The sequence below is a fragment of the Parus major genome, chromosome 4 (genome assembly GCF_001522545.3).
Source record: "Parus major isolate Abel chromosome 4, Parus_major1.1, whole genome shotgun sequence".
In the NCBI taxonomy this organism is placed as follows: Eukaryota; Metazoa; Chordata; class Aves; order Passeriformes; family Paridae; genus Parus; species Parus major.
The window spans coordinates 44,162,442-44,181,807 of record NC_031771.1 but is presented as its reverse complement, the minus strand read 5'-3'; the positions used below and the strand labels follow the sequence as shown (position 1 = coordinate 44,181,807).

At 35.4% G+C, this 19,366-nt stretch overlaps 1 protein-coding gene across 1 annotated transcript in view; it reads right to left on the bottom strand.

Moving 5' to 3' along the window:
• Positions 1 to 653: 653 nt before the first annotated feature.
• Positions 654 to 19,366, bottom strand: part of GABRA2 (gamma-aminobutyric acid type A receptor subunit alpha2) — a 64,418-nt gene continuing 45,705 nt past the window's right edge. Inside the window, exons 8-9 of the mRNA XM_015625276.1 lie at positions 11,764 to 11,966; positions 654 to 7,783 (exon numbers count right to left, since the gene is read on the bottom strand). Coding sequence (XP_015480762.1) covers positions 7,475 to 7,783; positions 11,764 to 11,966 — 512 coding nt within the window. The 3' untranslated portion in view covers positions 654 to 7,474. The remainder of the gene's footprint in view (positions 7,784 to 11,763; positions 11,967 to 19,366) is intronic.

Here is a 19,366-nt window from a genome sequence, read left to right as displayed (position 1 = left end):
CTCTCCAATTTGGACAGAAGGATGTCACGTTCTTCATCATCCATGAAGAACATTTATTTGTTTCTTGTGAGACCATGCAACTTTACAGGAAAAGAAAGGGTCATCCCAGAAAAATCTATAGCTTTTCCACTGAAAGACTTGGAATCAGAAGGTTCATTTTAAAACAAAAAACCAAACCCAAACCTACACCTTACTAACAGTATAGTCTTTTGTTTGCTTCTAAGTAAGCTTTGTTACCCCATATACTCCCACTGACTAATTAAGCTGGTAGGAGGTTTCTTATGCTCCATATCATTTGGTTGTTACTGTATACCCAGCAGCAACATGTTTTATAACCTTCAGAAAATATGAAACATTGCCATTTGTAATATGAATACACGATATTTATATACCTCATGTTACTATATTACTCATTATACAAATAGGGCATCTGCTAAACTCTCACGAAGCTGAGGAATATTTTCTTTCCAATATATTGTTTGTTTCCTTTGGGAAATACTGTCTTTAATAAAAAAGCACCTTCATAGAGGCTGTAATGGGTTGTTTAAAAGCAAGAAAATTAAAAACCCACACACAGGTCCCAAGAGAAAAGGCATGAAGGGAATTAAATATTTGTCCTGTCAAAGCATTAAAAACAAAAATACAAAATGTGCTATATTTAAATTAACTTTAATAAGAAGTACAAAAAGATAATGTTAAGCAATATTTTGCATGTGGTTAATAAATATTCTTCAACAGCAAGCAGTGACACATTCAAACATAAATCCAGTTATTTCTTTTACATTTTAGAAAAGTAACAATTTTCCCAGTTAAAACAAGGTCACAAATTACAGAATATTATCATCTTCTTTAATTATTTATAACTATGAAACCTACTAAATAAGTAAACTGTCACCCAGAAGATTTTATATGACACTGATGTTCAAGGTTAGGTATACTTACATTTATCATGCAGTTTCTTACTGTGCATATTTGATTGGTGTTTAATTTCAAAATTATTGGTTTCATTCTTCCCATTCCCTTATTTCTTTTTAATATACTGGGAGTGTCTATTTTCCAAGTCCTATACATTTTCACACCTAAGTGACTCACTAAAGTAGATTTGTCATACAATGCATAAATGTTTTCTGACTCCAGCCCAGCTGAGAAATTGCAAACCATGTATGAATCAGAGACCACTTTATTTTGACTATTTTTTTTTAATCGAGTATAACAACATTTAGTGTAATCACTTCCATTACAATTAAAGTGCCTTCAAATTTTTCCTAATAAAGTGACTATTTGGAGGGGAGAAGGTGAAGGGGTGCAGTTTAGGAACTGACTTTTTAACAGTTTATAGATACGGTGCATATGTATTCTAATAGATGTAAAGTACTACATTGCATTCCGTGCTATTGCTAAGCTACAGTAGCCTATAAACTGATAAATTCAGCCAAAATGAACATCTAATAAAGAATATCAAAAGCAGTTGTTCAAAGTAATATCTTATTCCATTCGCTACTTCTACCCATCCTCAACAGCATAGTTTGATGGATAAAATATTGGAAAACAAATGCAACACTTCAACCTGTTGAAGCTCACCCCTTTTAATATCAGATGAATGAAAGCACTTATTGCAGTCATTAAAAACCTTGAATGCATAAGGACACACTCCAGAACACCTTACCAAGTGAATTATTCACAATATTATGTAAAGAATTTGAAAGCAAAATAGAACTTTTAAATTATCCAACAATAAAAATATAATCATATATATTTATGTAGACTCCAACACTAGAGGAAGAGTATACATCATCTTGCATATTTTAAAGTATCCTCCAAATTCCTTTCTGTTAGTGTTATCACCTCATCCTAATTTATAGCACTTTCACAATATTAAAGGGCATTAATAAATATCAAGGAAAAAAACAGACATAAAGTCCTGTGTTTCAGTATGGTTGACACTTCTTTTAAGAGCTTTTCATGGATCAAAGACCTGACAACCCATATCTGAAGGAAAGCCCAGGTGTAGTTAGGTATTCCTCGTCTGTAAAAGTCCTTACTGACTTCATTGATAGAGATGAATATGATGAGGACATAAATTAGTTTCATTTTAAATTCAGTGTAAATTTTGCCCTGATCTCCATCAGAGATGTCAAGCCCTCAAAATTTATCCTCTTCCAGTAAGATAAAATCAGACTCCAGAAACAAGAGTTAAAAGATTCACTTAGAAAGAATCTAGAAAATCAAGTGGTTTAAAGTAGAGGGAAAAAAACATTTTATGTGATTAACACATGCCACGGATTGTAACAAAGTTTTGAGCCTTTAGCTTCTACTACTAAAGACCTAAAGTCCCTCACTGATTCTCAGATGGCTGTAATTAATAACTGGATTTAGAAAATAATTAAAAGTTATATTTGTTAGGGAGTTTGGGTCATCTAGAGAAATGAGGTGGAGGTTTCCTTGACTAAAAAGAAAAAAATATATATATATTAAAGGGATATTAAAGGGATATAACTTGAATTTATATTGCACACTAAGGGCATTCTAGCAGGACATTCACCATTGCTGGGATGAGATGGAAGGAATCCTAACACCGCTTCATAAAGAGCCATTCACTTTACTCATGGCTGAAAGGTGATCTGACTTTCAGATAATTTCACATAATTAATTTAGCATTTAAATGTATGCAAGACAAAAACTTTATATGTGACATGAAATTATACCACACTCAGAGAGTTTATTTAGGTATGTTTAGACATTTGTACAATTGTCAGACTGTGTTTTTTAAATGAAGCTGTTTAACATCCTGCATCTATTTTAAAATGTTTTCTTCCTCTACTTTAAAACACGTTTCATGGCTTTATAAATTTTAGCAGTATGTGTCCACACATAATCGGGCATAGATGATGATAGCTTTATATCCACACTGAAACAATCTTTCATGCAAATTTGGTAGGGGTGGTAATGTTGAACAGCATAGACTTCATCTATTTTGTGAAGGCAAAGGCAAAACCTGTGCACTATTAAGCTTTCAGAATAGGAATGAGAGGTATGGAGGATGAGTGCTGACTCTCTGTGCTTAAGTGAAAGCCATGCTTTTTAAGAAAACAAAGTGTAGAATTAACAAAATTCTACTTAATTTCCAAAGCTTCTTTTCTCCTTCCACCCAAGATTCCAAACAACAGGAGACACACAGCATTGCATGGTCTGTTTTCACAAAGCAGTCAGTAGAGGCCTCTCACTTTCAAAGGCACAACTCATGTCCCTCAAGTTCAGTAGAATTATACAAGTATTTCCATTTTATGAGCTCTAGAAGTTACTCCCCCAAAACTCACATATGGCAATGAAGGCTCAGAACTGAAGCTGAAACAAAAATACACATTACCTCCCCCAGTGACTTCTTCCTCAATTATCTGACATTCCACTGCCATGGTAACAAAGCCATTTGTGTACTCTGTTTTCTCCTTTCCTCTCCCATACATCCATATCTCCTCCCTGCTTCTTCTGGTTGATTTCGTGCAGACAGTTTTTGGTCAGTTTTGAAAAGTCCCATCACCCTGTATGTTATCCACTAGTTATGTAAGCACTGGGAAGGGGACTCACTAAGGCTCCTGCTCACTCTCTAGATGCTCTTTCCTGTGACTATATGGGCAAATTGGCTCCTTGTTCTAGAATAATGTTCAGTGGTATGAGTAGTTTCCCAAACTAAAGCTCATAACTCAGAACACCTACCATATTATTTTTTTAAAGATGCTCAACAATGCAACAGTTACAATTAGCTCACATATGACAGGTGGAGGTAATTTAATTGCCACAGCATCACTGAGAACTTTCAAAGCTATTCCTCTGTCATGATGTCTCCAGCAGACAACTCTGGCTGATAAACTGTGCTGATCTCTACTTTTCATGCTGATTTATAAGTTACTGTTAAATTAACTGACACATGCATCCAGAAGTATGTGCCCGAGTACTATACTGGAAGCCTGTTTCATAAACCTCATTTAGAATTACTGTAATTCCAAGCTAACTTTACCACAGTGTTTTATCTTTGTAATTATTTTACTAATTTTTTAAGTCATAAAATATGACACGCTGACCCAAGAATAATGGGAGAAGTAAATCAGATTTATATGTCAACCAAAAAATTCACTGGCAGATTCCATGTGCAAGTCCTCGATAGAGAAGTGACTTGCATTTTCTCATTCATACTCCCCACTTTAAGTATTTAAGACCTGCAAGATTTACTCAAATTACATGAAACCTCTACATATTTGGCACACAGATTTGTGACATTAGCTTTAAAATTCCACACACAGTGGAATTTTATATACTAAATGAAATGACACAGATTCTTTCTAAATGAAGATAAGACCTAACTCTTGTATTCTGGTACTCCTTGCACAATGTTCCCATTCACTTAAATCTTTACATCTATATTCACTTATCCAGCTGGTAATCTTACAAATTTGCAACTTATGTGTACTCAGTTGGGCCAGTGTAAATGCTTCAGCAGTGAAACAGTAAAGCATACTCTTTCTTCCCATAGGAGATTGCTTTAATGTAGAACAACTAACTAAATTTTCTGGAGTATGCCCATTTAAAAGTCTTGCTGATGCCCACAATAACTGCATGTAAATATTTAAAATGTTTAGGGTTTTTTTTTTTCTTATAGTAAGTTCATATAGTTAGCCTATTTTTCTATATAAGTGGGCAATAAATGTAACTTTACCCTGTGATAAACACCTGGATTTTTCTACCTACTCAAGCAAGTATAGAGAAAAGGGTCAGTGAATGAAAAAATAGTTGTACCCAATAAAAGCAGTAGCAGCAGGGCTGACTAACATGAGACAGCATCGGGCTTTTTGTGCAAACTGAAGATATGCTTTTTGCATGCAGCTCTGAGTTACCCAGATGTTATTTTCCAGAGAAGTCTTGCTGGAGAAGACTTTACCATTAAAAGCTTTTCAGGAGATCCCATTCTTGGATAAGGATGCAAAATCCTTCCTTATCAGGTAGTTCAACATGACTGAGCACACTCATATTTGGTTGGCATAGGGAGAGTTCTGACTGAACAGTGTCATGCTTGGAGAAATACACAACAGTTTCAACACTGTGAAAGGTTTGAGTACCTGGGATGTAGCCAAGGGTGAGACACAAACCTCTGTTACTCATACCCCAGTCCGGTGAGGTTTGGAGAGTCCCTAGATCTTGCTGATATGAACAGAAGGTAAGAACTCTCACTAGGTCACAGGAAGGAGACCTCAGCCACAGAAAACATAATCGAGTTATTCAAGTTCAAGAGCATTTTAGCAGGGGCCTCCATTAAACTATACAGTCAGAGCCCTTTGCCAAAAACAGAGCTAAAAGTGAAGGGATTTTTCTACAGTCCTAATATTTACAATTATTTGTACATATGTACATATTTATATATTTATTCATACCTGGACAATGTGATGTTGAAGGGAAAATTTATAATTTACAAATGAAACAGTTTAAAAATGTATGCTTATACCATGAAAAAACCCTTTTTTATTGCTTGCCTTCTAGCCTTTTGTTCATAATCACACTATTGCACACATCTCCATGTAACATGGAAGATCTACATTTACATATAAATATATATGAAAATAAGGATATTTTTATTTTAATGTTCTGAGTAAAGTGCTCATTTTTAAGCTACTGTTGATGAGAAAGGTTTAGTCTGACAGTTTAATTAGAGGAAATTCAAGGGATACACACCTTGTCCATGCTTCTCCCTTTCTTTTATAACCTACTAAATGTCTTTATTTTACTGATGTCAACTCTGTCTTAACTATTAATTCTATTTATAATATGCATTTGTGACCTTGGCATCTATACTGTCACACAAAGTACAAAACAGAATCACATCAAAAGCAAAGAAAAAGCAAGAAAATAAAACAGCAAAAGAAAGCAGTGTTTCTCTTTGTTGTTTTTAGCACACTTCCATGTCTTAAGATACTCTTTTATTTGATTTTAGAAATATTTGTACAACTTTTTTTAAACTCTGAACATATCTATTTTATGCACTATACTCAAGTTACTGTACAAAACTGCAATAAATGACACTATACGACTACATATGTCTCTACTAGAAGACATCATCATAAAGGTGTATCTTTTTTTTAAAGGTCAACTAATAACTGCTAATGTATGTGTGAATCAAAATAGTTTTGATTGGCCAAGTATACTAAAATCTAAATACAGTACATAATTATTATTTATGCTATGATTTACCAGGCCTTTAGGGGCATAAAGAATCTTTGCAAAGGCTCAGAAGAAAAACAATTTTACTGATAGTATTAAATGTTCTTATAAAATTGCCAGTGGCAGATCCAATTTTGTTATATTTGTGTGTATGAAATACAGTTGATGCCTACAGATGATGCATGACTTTTTATTAAAAAAATAACATTCAAATCTTAGCAAAATCATTTCTAGTATACAAAGTTGTTGTAAAGTTATGTCAGCGAAATGTAAAGTTGCAATTTACAAAAGCAGCAGTAAATTTTATTATATGGACATATTCCTGAACTTAAATCATGGTTCTTGTTTCCCTTGAAAACAGTGCTTCCTGGGACAAATACAGGTAAATATTGTAATGGCAGGCTTTAGGAAAACATCAAGCAAAAGAAAAAAAAATACATAATATTACTTATAAACTTAAACCTGAAAAATTTCTGAGTGATTCTATAAATCTGAAAATAATTCAATTAAGAACAAAATAAAAAATAATAATAATAAAAAATCCAGCTTTGCTGAACCAGACAATCCATCTTAGTAATATCAAATAAATAAAACAGTGAAAAAATAAGTATCTCACTAGCAGAAGTTGGTTGATATTGAATTTGATTAACCCTTTTCCCTGAAATCAATTAGTTTAATTTATTAACAACTTCAAAGAGGACAGAAGTAAGAAACTTGTGGCTTTTGCCATATAGCAGTGTTTACAACCTCTTCAATCTAACTTGTATCCAGAATGTTTGTGAAGAGCAGAACTGTACTACCTCCGTACTGTTATGTACATGGGTACTGCTATTGTATGAAACAATTACACCTTTTTAAAAAAATCACTTTTTTTAAATGACAGTTTCTTTCACTAAAGTAGAATTAGTTACTTTATAGAAAAATATCTTAACTTTAAATTAAAAAAATACTGCTCCTAAATAATTATGTAGGATCACATCTTCATCTCATTGTACGGAGAGAATATAATTCTGTATATTTGAATCCTAGTTTAACAGAAGTCCCCTGGGTTTAACTTTTAAAGAGCTGGCTGTATTTGCCATGGGTGCTATCTGTTTACAGACCCATGAATTAACACTGTGTCCCTCCTTTGGAGACACACAGACAAGACATTTATATACACACTGTACATAATGGTTCACAGATTAGCAGTTATTAGTCGGACTGTACATAGCGAACAACCTATCTGATTAGAATGATGCTTGAAGTCCTCAGTGCAAGTCAGCTTTTAGGTTGATGGTGCAAAGCCAAGTAAGACGGGCTCCCTGTTTAAATATGTAGCCCAATACACTAAATTAAAAGTACCAAATAAGACTGGAAACACTATTCTAGACATTCTGTCAATTTTGCTAACACTGTTGAATGTCTTCTTTGCTTCTTGTGGCTTCGCTTCTGGCTTTGCCTTGTTGGGTTCTGCAGTTGTAGCACTCTTGGAGATGGTTGGTAGCACTGAGTCCTTGGTAATATTTGGAGCATAGTTGGCAACAGCCACTGCATAGGCATTGTTTTTCTTAATGACAGATGCTTTTTCTTTTTTCTATTGGAAGACAGCAGGAAGTTAAATATTTCATGTGTATATGCCAGAATAGACTTAATAAATCATCATTTCAAAAGTAAAAGAAATAAGTGAGCATATTAAAAGAAATACCATGCCAATAAATTCAGATATAAAGAAAGACATTTCCAGTCTATCCAAAAAGAAGGTTGAGGTGACATAAGATTCTCTTGCACCATCAAATGCCCTACTGAAGTTTGTGAGGAAATCTCTGTTACTGTGATTGTAAGCATGACTGGAAAAGAGTTGGCCTTTCTGTAGCGTCTTTTACATCTGTCTCCTTACAACAGAATTGCAAGTTCTATACAATGTTTTCTGTGAAGATTACCCATCATTACAGTAGAACTAAAATTAGGCCACCTTTCTTACATAAAACTAGCATGACTTTTATTTGGGCATGTCATAACATACCACTAATAAATAAATTAATTTCAGCATAGAATTTTATGCTCAGAATTAAGCATATACATTTTTTTAGGTACTCTGGAGAAATGTATTTACACATAAATATACATAGACACACATATAGAGAGGTCAGGAAGAGATTGCAATTAAGTGAAAGAAGGAATCCTGATTTATAGTTTTAGAACTGAGATTTAGCCCTAGAACTATTTCTGGTTTTTATCAATTATTGGTTAAAAAAATGCATAACAATGATGAAAACAGGACTAAGAACCTAAAACAGCAGCAGAAGAAGAGTGGGGATGGAATTAATTTAGTGAAGCCCAGAAAAGGGCAATTTAAGTCCTGCACTTGGGGAGGAATAAGCCATGCACCAATGCAGCTTGAGGCTAATGGGTTAGAAAGCAGCTTTGTAGAAAAAGCCTGGGGCCTTTGGCCACCAAGTTGAACACAAGTCAGCACTGAGCCCTCGCAGAAGCAATGGCCAGCAGCCTCCTGGGCTACAGAGTGTTGCCAGCCAGCCAAGGGAAGTGATCGTTCCCCTCAACTCAGCTCTGGGGAGGCACATCTGGAGTGCTGGATCCAGTTCTGTGCTTCCCAGTTCAAGAGAGAATGAATGAAACTAGTCTAGAGAAGGACCACAGAGATTATTTAAAGCCTGAAACATCTGAATTATAAAAGGCCAAGAGAGCTGGGGATGGTCAGCCTGGAAAAGAGAAGGCTCAGGGGGAGTCCTATCAATGTATGTAAATATCTGAGAATAAAGAAGATTAGACTTTTCCCAGTGAAATCCAGTGGAAGGACAAGAGGCAATGAGTGCAACATGAAACACAGAATATTTCACTTAGGTATTAAAAAACCTCCAACTTTTACTATGAGCATGACCTAGCACTGGCACAGGTTACCTAAAGAGCTTGTGTAATCTTCATCTTGGAGAATATTAAAAAAATATCTGGACAATGACCCTGAGCAACCATCCCTAGTTGACTCTTCTTGCACTAGGGGAAATAAATTTAATGATCTTCAGAGGTTAATTTCAATCTCACCAACTGTGAGTTGTTATGGGATTGTGTATCCTTTCAAAGGGCTAAAGTTCAAGCAGGGGCAGTTCAGTGGAGAGTCCTTGTGCACACATGGCACAGGGATGTATAGGGAATGAATACAGCCTTGGGCTTTTAGACCAATACCTAGGTTCACAGACTGCTTATCCAATAAGACTGTGATGCTGAAAATTAATCCAGTGCTTTGCAGAAGTCTTAGACTAAGGAATTTCTAATAACCTACAGGAAAGAATGGAAGGTAGTTTCTTAGGAAGCAATATATATTATTTACATATATATAAATATAACAGATATAATTTATGTATAAAACATCATACAAAAATGTAGTTTAAAATATATCTATGTAATTTAGAGACAAGTAAATAAATATTAGATTTAGTCCATCTCTTCCACGAAATACAGAATTAAGCAGATAAAGAAAGAAATAGTTAACTTCTGAATCATATAAAAAATCATTAGTTGTATTGGTTTGTCTTGATTTTTAATTTGATGGAAGTGACACAATAAGGGAATTCTTGTGACAGTTGTCATATAGGTGCATTTCAATTTCTTGCTTCCACTGGGAGGCATCTACTCTATTTGAAATTTTGGGGTTAAATTACATCCAATTTGATATTTATCTGGGCCATCTAAAAATCTTACTAAGATCTTCATGATTAGATGTTGTGCCCAAAATACATTGTCTTAGGAGAGGGTGTCACATAAAAAGAGGATCTGGGAATCAGTTGGGAATTCAGCATTGTTCCTTATTGACTGGAATGTGAAAAATAGTTGATCAGCTATGCAGCTTTTTCCTGCACCTGCTTTCCTGTGAGGCAAATTCCATGTCAACAGCACTTAGACAAGGATTTCCATATAATGTGAACACAAATGACTGTTACTGAGGAAACATATTTCATTTTAATTGGTGAAGAGTAAACCTGGCTTTAGGTGAACAGATGCACCCAGCTAAAAAAAAGAGCAAATTGCCAAATCAAATTATGAGAGGAACACTTTAATTCATCTGTAAGTCTTTCCTCTCAGACACAATTAGTGTGTTTTCAAAAGGTATCTGTAATACCATTAATGAGACTGGCATAATAAACCTGAACCATATTTTTGGATGGGAAGCTATGACTATGTTAAAAGCTTATCTTCTTGTTAAGTCAGTTTCAAGAAAGTGGAGAACTCTTAGAATGTAACAGATACTACTGTCACTCCTAGGCAAGGAATACTGCCTAGGATAACTTAAAGAGTTGTCATTCCTGAGATCAGGAGACAACACTGTGGTACTTTAAAGGAATAACCAAAGGATGATCACAGAGTTTATAAGGGCTCCCTACACTATTAAAATGCCAGGACAATGTGCCAGTCTGAAAAGCTTCACTCATGACATGCTGAAAAACTTCCCCTGATTTACCTCGAGCAGGAGGTAACGGATCCTGAAGTTATGCATTGTTCATGCCCTTCCAGAAGTCACAGGGAATTATGGAGAATGAACATTTCTTCTAATTCTCTTTTACTATTAACTGAACATTTCGCTTCTTATGCATTTGAAATGATGAGAAATCAGTTAATGAAACCTGCTTCACATTAACTACAATAATTAAGGAAGCAAATGAAATTCTATCCTATTTTAGAAAGAATCACAAAAAGCTGTATATTTTTCAGAAGAAATCTGTTTTCATTGGTAAAATCAAGGTCTGAGACAGGAAAAAAGGATAAAATATATTAAGTCAGTCAAAATGAGCGAGCTCTAATTGTTCCATGTTTTTGCAATTCTAAAATGCGAATACACAAATTTAGGTGTGTCACCAGACCATTCTGTTTGTGAAATGAGAAATTCTATCAGGTTAAAACTTTTCCATTCCATCACAGCTGCAGCATTATAAAGACCAGAAAATTATAGCATGACTGTGTTTCTGTGTACTCAAAGCATCAATACATCATAGGTGAAGAATTTTGTACATCTGCTGTCTAAAATAGTTCTTAAATTAATGTCTAGGTATCATTAGGGATAAGTTTTAGAATACTGGAAATGTTCAGAAGATCTAGATTTTGTTATTCACAGTACTTACATATATGGATTTTAATTTGTTTTTCTAAACCTTACATACTGTGAAGATTAATATACATTATATATTTCTTCTTATTTCCAACAAAATTGAATTAAAAAAAAATTAAAAAGTGGTCAACCAATATAATCTGGATTAAATTTTATGAATAACCAGATAAACAGCTGTATCTGAGAAGTCAAAAAACAAGACAGTTCCCAAAATAAAAAATAACATTCTTGATAACTAAATCTGGATTAGTGAAACCAAATGATATTAGCTACATATGAGGTCAGATACAGATTTCTGTTTCAGACAGAAAATACATCTACATTCTTTTGATTTAAAGAATCTTTTTTTTCTTTTTCTTTTTCTTTTTTTTTTTTTGTATGTAGCAAAATATCAAAACAATATTAGAGCTGGTTTAGGTAACTGACTAGGAATAGGATTATTTCTTAGGACTTACCTTATCATTCACTACACTTTTTCCATCCCAGGCCCATCCTCGCTTTGTGAAATAATTTACAGTTGCAAATTCAATTAATGCAGAGAATACAAATGCATAACAAACAGCAATAAACCAATCCATAGCTGTTGCATATGCTACTTTGGGGAGTGAATTTCGAGCACTGATGCTTAGTGTTGTCATTGTCAACACAGTTGTTACTCCTGCAAGGGGACACAAAAACAGATCAACAATTTAACTTGGATTTTGAATGTTAGCAAAAATAAAATCAAAAAATATTATGGTGTGTTTTTGAAACACAATGCAAGGTGGTTTTTTTTCAAGTTGGTGACAAACATTGCTAGAATTATATTAAATGTTGTATCCGGATTATCCTTTGAAGTAATTTCAGTTCAGTTTCTTGTCTAAATGTCCCTTTTTTAATGAGCTGATATTTACTTACAGAATTTTTTTTAACCTATCAGGAAAGGATAGGTTATTGTAAGGAAAAAAATTAATAATTTCTTCACAGATTCATAATATTTAGCAATATTAGAGTAATACTGATTAATAGGTTAATGTTTGGTAGCTGGCTTCTCTGCAATGGCTGCAGGTCTGGCACCCATATTTACTGAAATTACCACACAAATACACTTTTGTTACGAGAATTTTTATTTTTTTTTAACAGTACCTATCTTACTAACCATTCAGTGACATACTCAAAGACATAAACAGGGTAAATTCTCATTCAGGTAATATGGATTGTTTTCTAGAGCAGCATTGATTTGAAATGACAGATTATTATAACTGTATTATGTGTCAGAAAACAAACGTTGGTGAAACAGGAAGACTGTGCATTCACTGTGCCAGTTACTAAAAGAGCTTTGCAGTACTTTTTACATAATGAGGACCCAGTGGAGAAAAAAAAATCCCTTGCAAAAGAATCAGGAAGATACATGGGAGGAAAAGAGGAGAAGAACTCTTTTCTGAATTAGATTTAGCAAGCAGAAATCCACAGCCATAAATACAGTCTCCATTCCTTAAGTAAATCAGTTTTCCCACCTCAGGCTGAATCACACTTAGACAAACTAAACTATTCCCTTTGTGGCACACCATTAAGTACGTCTGCAGAATTAAAAGCAACACAAAGGGATATACTTAGCACAGATCAGCAAACCTACACTTCACTCTGACAGGCAAAGGAGATGCCATGGCAGAAATATTAGTAACAGCCCATCACAGCTTCAACAAATACACACTCATAAAATTGCTGTAGGAGGCTTCCCAAGAGAAAGTAAAGTCACTCTCCCTAAGCCAGATCTTCTGCTGTCAGCAATCTGTCACCTGGGTTCTGGAGGACCGACATAGCTCTGATTTCCCTTCTGCTACAAGAGAAGAAGCAATTTTAACCATTGTGTGAAAGGGAAGAGAGGCAGCAATTACATTTACTGAGACCTCCTCAGACTTCACAATTTTCATGCCTCCATCTCTGAAGGTGCTACAAAGGGTGACAGAGCAAAGCTAAGTGGACTCAGCCTCAGTGCCTTCAAAGGTCTGTGCAGCAGGGAAAACAGCACACAGAACACCCTGCTGAGTCACATGGTATTGAGACACCTTAGCAAACATAAATCTCTGCTGTTTTTCAGCCTCCATAAATTGAAAAAGTGGATTTGGCCTGGAATCAGTCATAACACTGTTTGCATCTACTAGTCTATACAATGAAAAGAAAGCAGCTATCATACGGTACAGTATAAAAATCTTTAGACAAAATATATTTTGTAAAGAACTTAGTCTCTCCTAACACTTACAGAACATATGGCTTAATTATTTTCAGCACCTCAGGGAAAAGACAGCCTATCTTACATTTAAAATTATCACATGTAAATTTTAACATCGGTCCTGAGCTGCAGATAAATCATTCTAATTATACAGAAGTATCAGTAAGTGAATTTTTCTCAGATATAAGGTGACCTTATCCACATGTAAATATATACAGTTGCTAAGGTACTGCTCAGTTTAAATCCCACTTTATAGAATAAATTAATCTTCTGGAAGCCACATTGACTTCTTCAGAAATCTGATTTAAGATTTACTGCTGACCTTTCCTAGTCTCAGTTAAAACATTGTGAATTTATATCTTGTTACCCCATGCTACCACTTGACAACTTCTCTAAAAAGTTCAGCAAGTTACACCACTTTGTGACCCAAATGCTAATCAAGCAGCACACTGTCAGACATTGCCAACATACTTCCATTTTATTCCTTTACTCTATAAATTTAGTGCTGTTCAAGCTGCCACAGTCATTTAACCTGAATTGAATGGGAAAAAATTGGACAGAAAATTTAATCTGAATTATCTGTCAGTTTAGTTCTCTAGTCCTTTTATATTGCTATTATTCTTCAGAGAAAAGACAGATGATTTTGCACATTATAGTTAATTTGAAAAATCAGTTTTATCAAGTCTTTATCAAGTCTTCTTTATGAAATAAAATGAATTGAAATACCCTGCCTCCTTGCCACTGCTAAACCTGAGAGAACTGAAAAGTTAGTAACGTGGAAGAACATTCAACTTGTCAACTTGTATAACAAAACTCATTTATTTCACAAATATTTAACTTAAACACTTTAACTTCACAATTATTTAACTTAAAACCCCGCAAAACCCATACACTGATCAGAACAAAACTGTTCCTCATTGCTTATCTATGCCAATGCCAATGAACTAAAATTGCTATAAAAACCAGTGAGCAGCCCCCACAATGAAGTAGTCAAAAAAATATTTGAAAGGCTATGTAAAGAGTGCATGGTATCTCACTATGATGTAGAAGAAACACAGTTTACATACAGACCAAGAACTATATTCTATAGCCCAGCACCCAGCAGATGTGGCAACTGAATTGATGCCAGAAGAAATGGTCATGTATTATTTTGTAAGGGACCATGAGCAGTCATCAGTTTGTCTTTGAAAAAGATCCAGAAAATAAAACATTGACATTTCCTTTCTCCAAAGAAGAGCAAGGATTTTTTACTTAACAGTAAACATCCTTACAAGGCTTGTTTTCAGCAGTGCATGCCTATAAAGCTAAATATCTTCTATCACTACAGGTTTTTTCCATTCCAGCCAAGACTGGAGCTATTTGACTGCCTGTGATTTTTTTGTTTGTTTGGTTGGTTTTGGGGGTTTTTTTGGTTTTTTGTTGGTTTTTTTTTGTATTTTTTTTAATGGTGCTACTTTTGAAATGTCATTTGTGTACCGGAAAGAGAAAATCCATCTCCGGAGCTGCAAATTCAACACTCTGGCACTAAACTTCTATCTCTGGAAAATACCAGCTATGTTATGCTTATAACAGTGGAAGACGTAACCTAAAAACTAGAAATGTCTACATAGAAACACAGAGTGGAAATTGGAGGAGCTAACACTTATATATTAAAGTTAAAATCTGTCATGATGATGACGTTATGCCCCATTTATATGCAAAAGTCAGAGTACTCCTTGACAGAGACAAATTTTTGGACCTTAAATTCACTTCTTGTGTATTAGCTGATTTTTCTAATTTGAAGAGACTTTAGTCAACTAAACATATCCTAGCCTTTTGTGCTAGAATGTGGACACTTCCTTTGAAAAGGAAAAACCTAATTAATGAGTTACCAAAGGACAGTTCTGTAATAAAGAGGTACTACAAATTTGCAAATACTTTGTACAAAATGTGCTCTATTTCCTATAATTTCAGGCTACTCCTCTCACTATTTTATCATTTCATCACAGAAGTTTGCAAAGTTACACATAATGGTTGAATAATATATCACAAAAAGAACTGATAAATCACTTTTTTTTTTAAATTTAGAAATTAATTTCATTGTTCTATTTTTTTTTAACAGCAATTGTACATGTGTTTTGGACCATTCCAGCCTGGTCCAAAACACAAAGAGATTCATAATACAAATAACAGCAGAAAGGAAAGATTGTTGACCATTTCAGAGATACAGATAACTGCTTCATCAAGACTAAATAGTTAGAAGTGTAAACAAAAGCTTAAAAATTCTGTTTGAAGCATGATATTAAAGTATTGCACCATAACATTTGGCTTCACAATACATTGTTTGCTTTTATTTACTCAGTGTGTATGTGCTGTAAGAGAATGCAATACAAAAGGAGTGTACAGTGATTTTGCTCGAACACGGAGGTAGGTCTGAACAACCATTGAGAGAAAGATAACAGAAAATAGCTCAAGCACTCTGTCTACCCTTTTTACTAAAAGAACAACACAAAACAGACTTTTTAAATAGCTTGGGAGGCAGTAACATAACAAAATCTATTTCCAGCAAAGTTGGATTCAATCAGTTGGGTAAGCTATGCATCCATATGGTGAAGTCAGTCCCATGCTGCTTCACTGTATCAATACTGAGCAATGGAACACAATTTCCCTTTGAGCAACAGACAAGCTTATTCCCAAAGCCAAATGCCAAGTGCTATCTACCCCAGTTCCAGGAAAAGTTGCATGCAATTATGGCACCACTGGAATATGAACTAGTGCCTTCACACATCACGAAGTTGAGGAGACATTACTTGTTTGCAGCCAGCTCAGTCCCTTACTCAGGGCTAGTTTTTCACTACCCACTGCCTATCATTATATTATTATATCTACATTTAGCAGAAATTCCCAATTAAGAAATTATAAACAGAAATGTGTGAGTGGTGGGATATCTCTAAAGGCACAAAAGATAATCTGCAGCATGTGAAAGGAGAGAAGAATAAAGACAAGATTTTTTTTTTTCATTTAAATGGGGAAAAGTACATTGTATCTATAGAATTGTTCAAAAGGACGAGTATTATTTAATTCCCATGTAAAAAGAACCAGGGAACAAATCTGAACTTTTCTTGGGTTCCTCTTTCTGTAGGGTCACAACTAAAAAGTTGCTTTGGGTTTGCATGGCAAGGTTTTGGTAGTGGAGGACTACAGCGGTGGCTGCCAGGAGATTTCCCCATGCCTGAGAGATCCAAAGCCAGCCAGCTCCAGGAGAGACACACCACTACTGTCCAAGGCCAAGCCCAAGGACAGCACTGGCAGTGCCTCTGGGACAACATATTTAAGTTGGAGAAAAAATTATATTGAGCAGAGGCAACTGCAGCCAAAGAAAAGGGAGAATATGTTACAGAAACAACTCTGCAGACACCCAGGTCAGGGGAGAGGGAGAGGGAGAGGGAGAGGGAGAGGGAGAGGGAGAGGGAGGAGGTGCTCCAGGCACTGGAGAAGAGAACCCCCTGCAGCCTGTAGTAAAAACCATGGTGAAGCAGCTGTGCCCCTGCTGCCCACAGAGAGATCCAGGGTGGAGCAGAGACTGACCTCCAGCCCATGGAGGACCCCATGAAAGAACAGCCTGGAGGAGGCTTTGACACTATGGAAAACCTGTGCTGGACCTGCAGCTCCACAGGGGACCCATGCTGTAGCAGTTTGCTCCTGAAGGACTGCACCCCATGGAAAGGAGCCACACCATGAACAAGTAAAAACAGACACAGGAACGTAGAGTAGCAATAAAATTATCATAATGAACAGACAAAAGAACTATGTGAATTTAAAATTCTTTATCTTGGACAATATAATAAATAGTAAGACAAATTTTTGTTCTCTCCTGCTTCAGTTAACAAAGAATAGATACCTAACTACATTTATTTTATCATTCTCATCAATACTCCATGTGAGTTAAAACACAGAAAACTGTAGCACTAAGAAAACTAATTTCTGATTTTGTCACCTGCATATCTAATACCGCAATTCAAATACATGTGATGCTTCTAAATGCTATGACCCACTAAAAATGAAGCAAGAATCCAATAAGCTGCACAAGATTAGTTTTGCTAATATTGTTGACACTAAATGCATAACAATAAACACATTACTAAATGAAACAGATTGTAATCTTGCACTAAATGAAGGCATTATGAACCAGTCTTATTCTCTTTCATTAAGAATGCAATCAGATTTATCTGCTAGAGAAAACACATTCAAGATTTATTTAATCAAGGATGACAAAACTTTCTTCTTCCATGAATTTCAAGCAAAGTTGAAGTAATATAGCATTAGGCCATAATTCATTTGGGATAGGGCAGGTCAACAATATTAAATAGATGCCATAAAGAAAAGGGATAAAAGGGCTCAAGTATAAAATAAGCCTCATTGTACCAACCCCTAATGTTAACCTAGAACTTGAAACCACATTGCAAGAGAATAGAAAGGGAAAAGTAATTTTCCTCGCCCATGAAATAATACATGCTAAGTGCTTTGAATAACTGGAAGTTATGCTTCTTTGAAAGGAACAGTATTCCAGTAGCTGGTCCTTAGCTCTCAAGAAGGTCGTTGAAATAAATTTCTCATTAAATTTCACTGATTTTCAAAAACACTTTGTCAAAACCAGTAACTTCTGTTTAATTATAGTTTAATATTGATATATTTAATACACAATGCAAAGATGGGTATCTAGCAAGTGTCAACTCCATATAAAAACTAAAAATTAAGTAGGATCAATAAAAGTGTAAAGGAATACCTCCTACGATTTTTATATTCCCTGCTGAATGTAGCTTGTTTCATTAAGGTAACTGTAGTATGGGCTTCTTTTGTCACTGGATGGAGTCTGCTTCAAAGTATCACCCAGATGAAACCTTGAGTAAATCAGCCCAGCTCTAACTGACAAGAATATTTCAGTACAGTCAAAAACCACTACAGAGCAATAGACAAAATTTGTTATGAAACTGTGACTAGCTGCACATTTCAGTAACACACTCAGGCAAGAGACCAGAGAGTATCAGAAATCCCAGTGACAGCTGCTGCCAGTAGGTTTGGAGAAAGGCTGGGAGATCCACTTGAGGCTATGTATTTAGAGAGCCCATTGGCAGCTTATGCTGACAATCTCATCTAGAGTGTAAAGGAATGCTATGAAATAGCTCCTCAGGGAAAATCCAACCCAACCCAAAGGAAAAGGCTAATCCTGAGGAGCAAACATTGCATATGCTACAGCTAAGGTTTCTCCAACAGCCAGAGCCAGAATGTGTCTTTTTACCTGGGTTCAGGGTGCCAGCCTAGGCTGGCCTGGAGGGAACAGAGCCCTGAGTGGCACACAGGGTGTATGTCTGTGCAGCAGGAATAAAATACTAGCATGAAACTGCTAAGTCTGCAGCAAACCCATCGTTCTTAGTAAACAGATTTCAGGTTTTGTGTCACTGAGCAGTGTGATTCTGTTTTTGTGGCCCTCCTTGCACTTCACTCAAGACATCCTGAAGCAGGATAGTTCATTATCCACGTTATACTAAACCCCAGGAGAGCAAAGCAGCAGGCTGCCATGCAGATACTACTTATTTCTAAAAGAAATATATACTAAACAGAAAAAAAATCAAGAACGAGTTGTGCAGGAAGGCACACACTTCAGGAAAATTATCCCAAGGCCTTGCTATGGATGGAGTAGCTTGTTAACAGTGACACTGTAACGAAAAGTGCATTTTAGGAAGACGAGATGTGAGACTTTTTTTGGAGAAATCAATCACACTGTCCTAAATGTAGTGGAGTGGATACAGAAAAGGGCAAAGACAGAGATATAGAAGGATTTGACAGTGTACTTGCAAGGCTGGAAA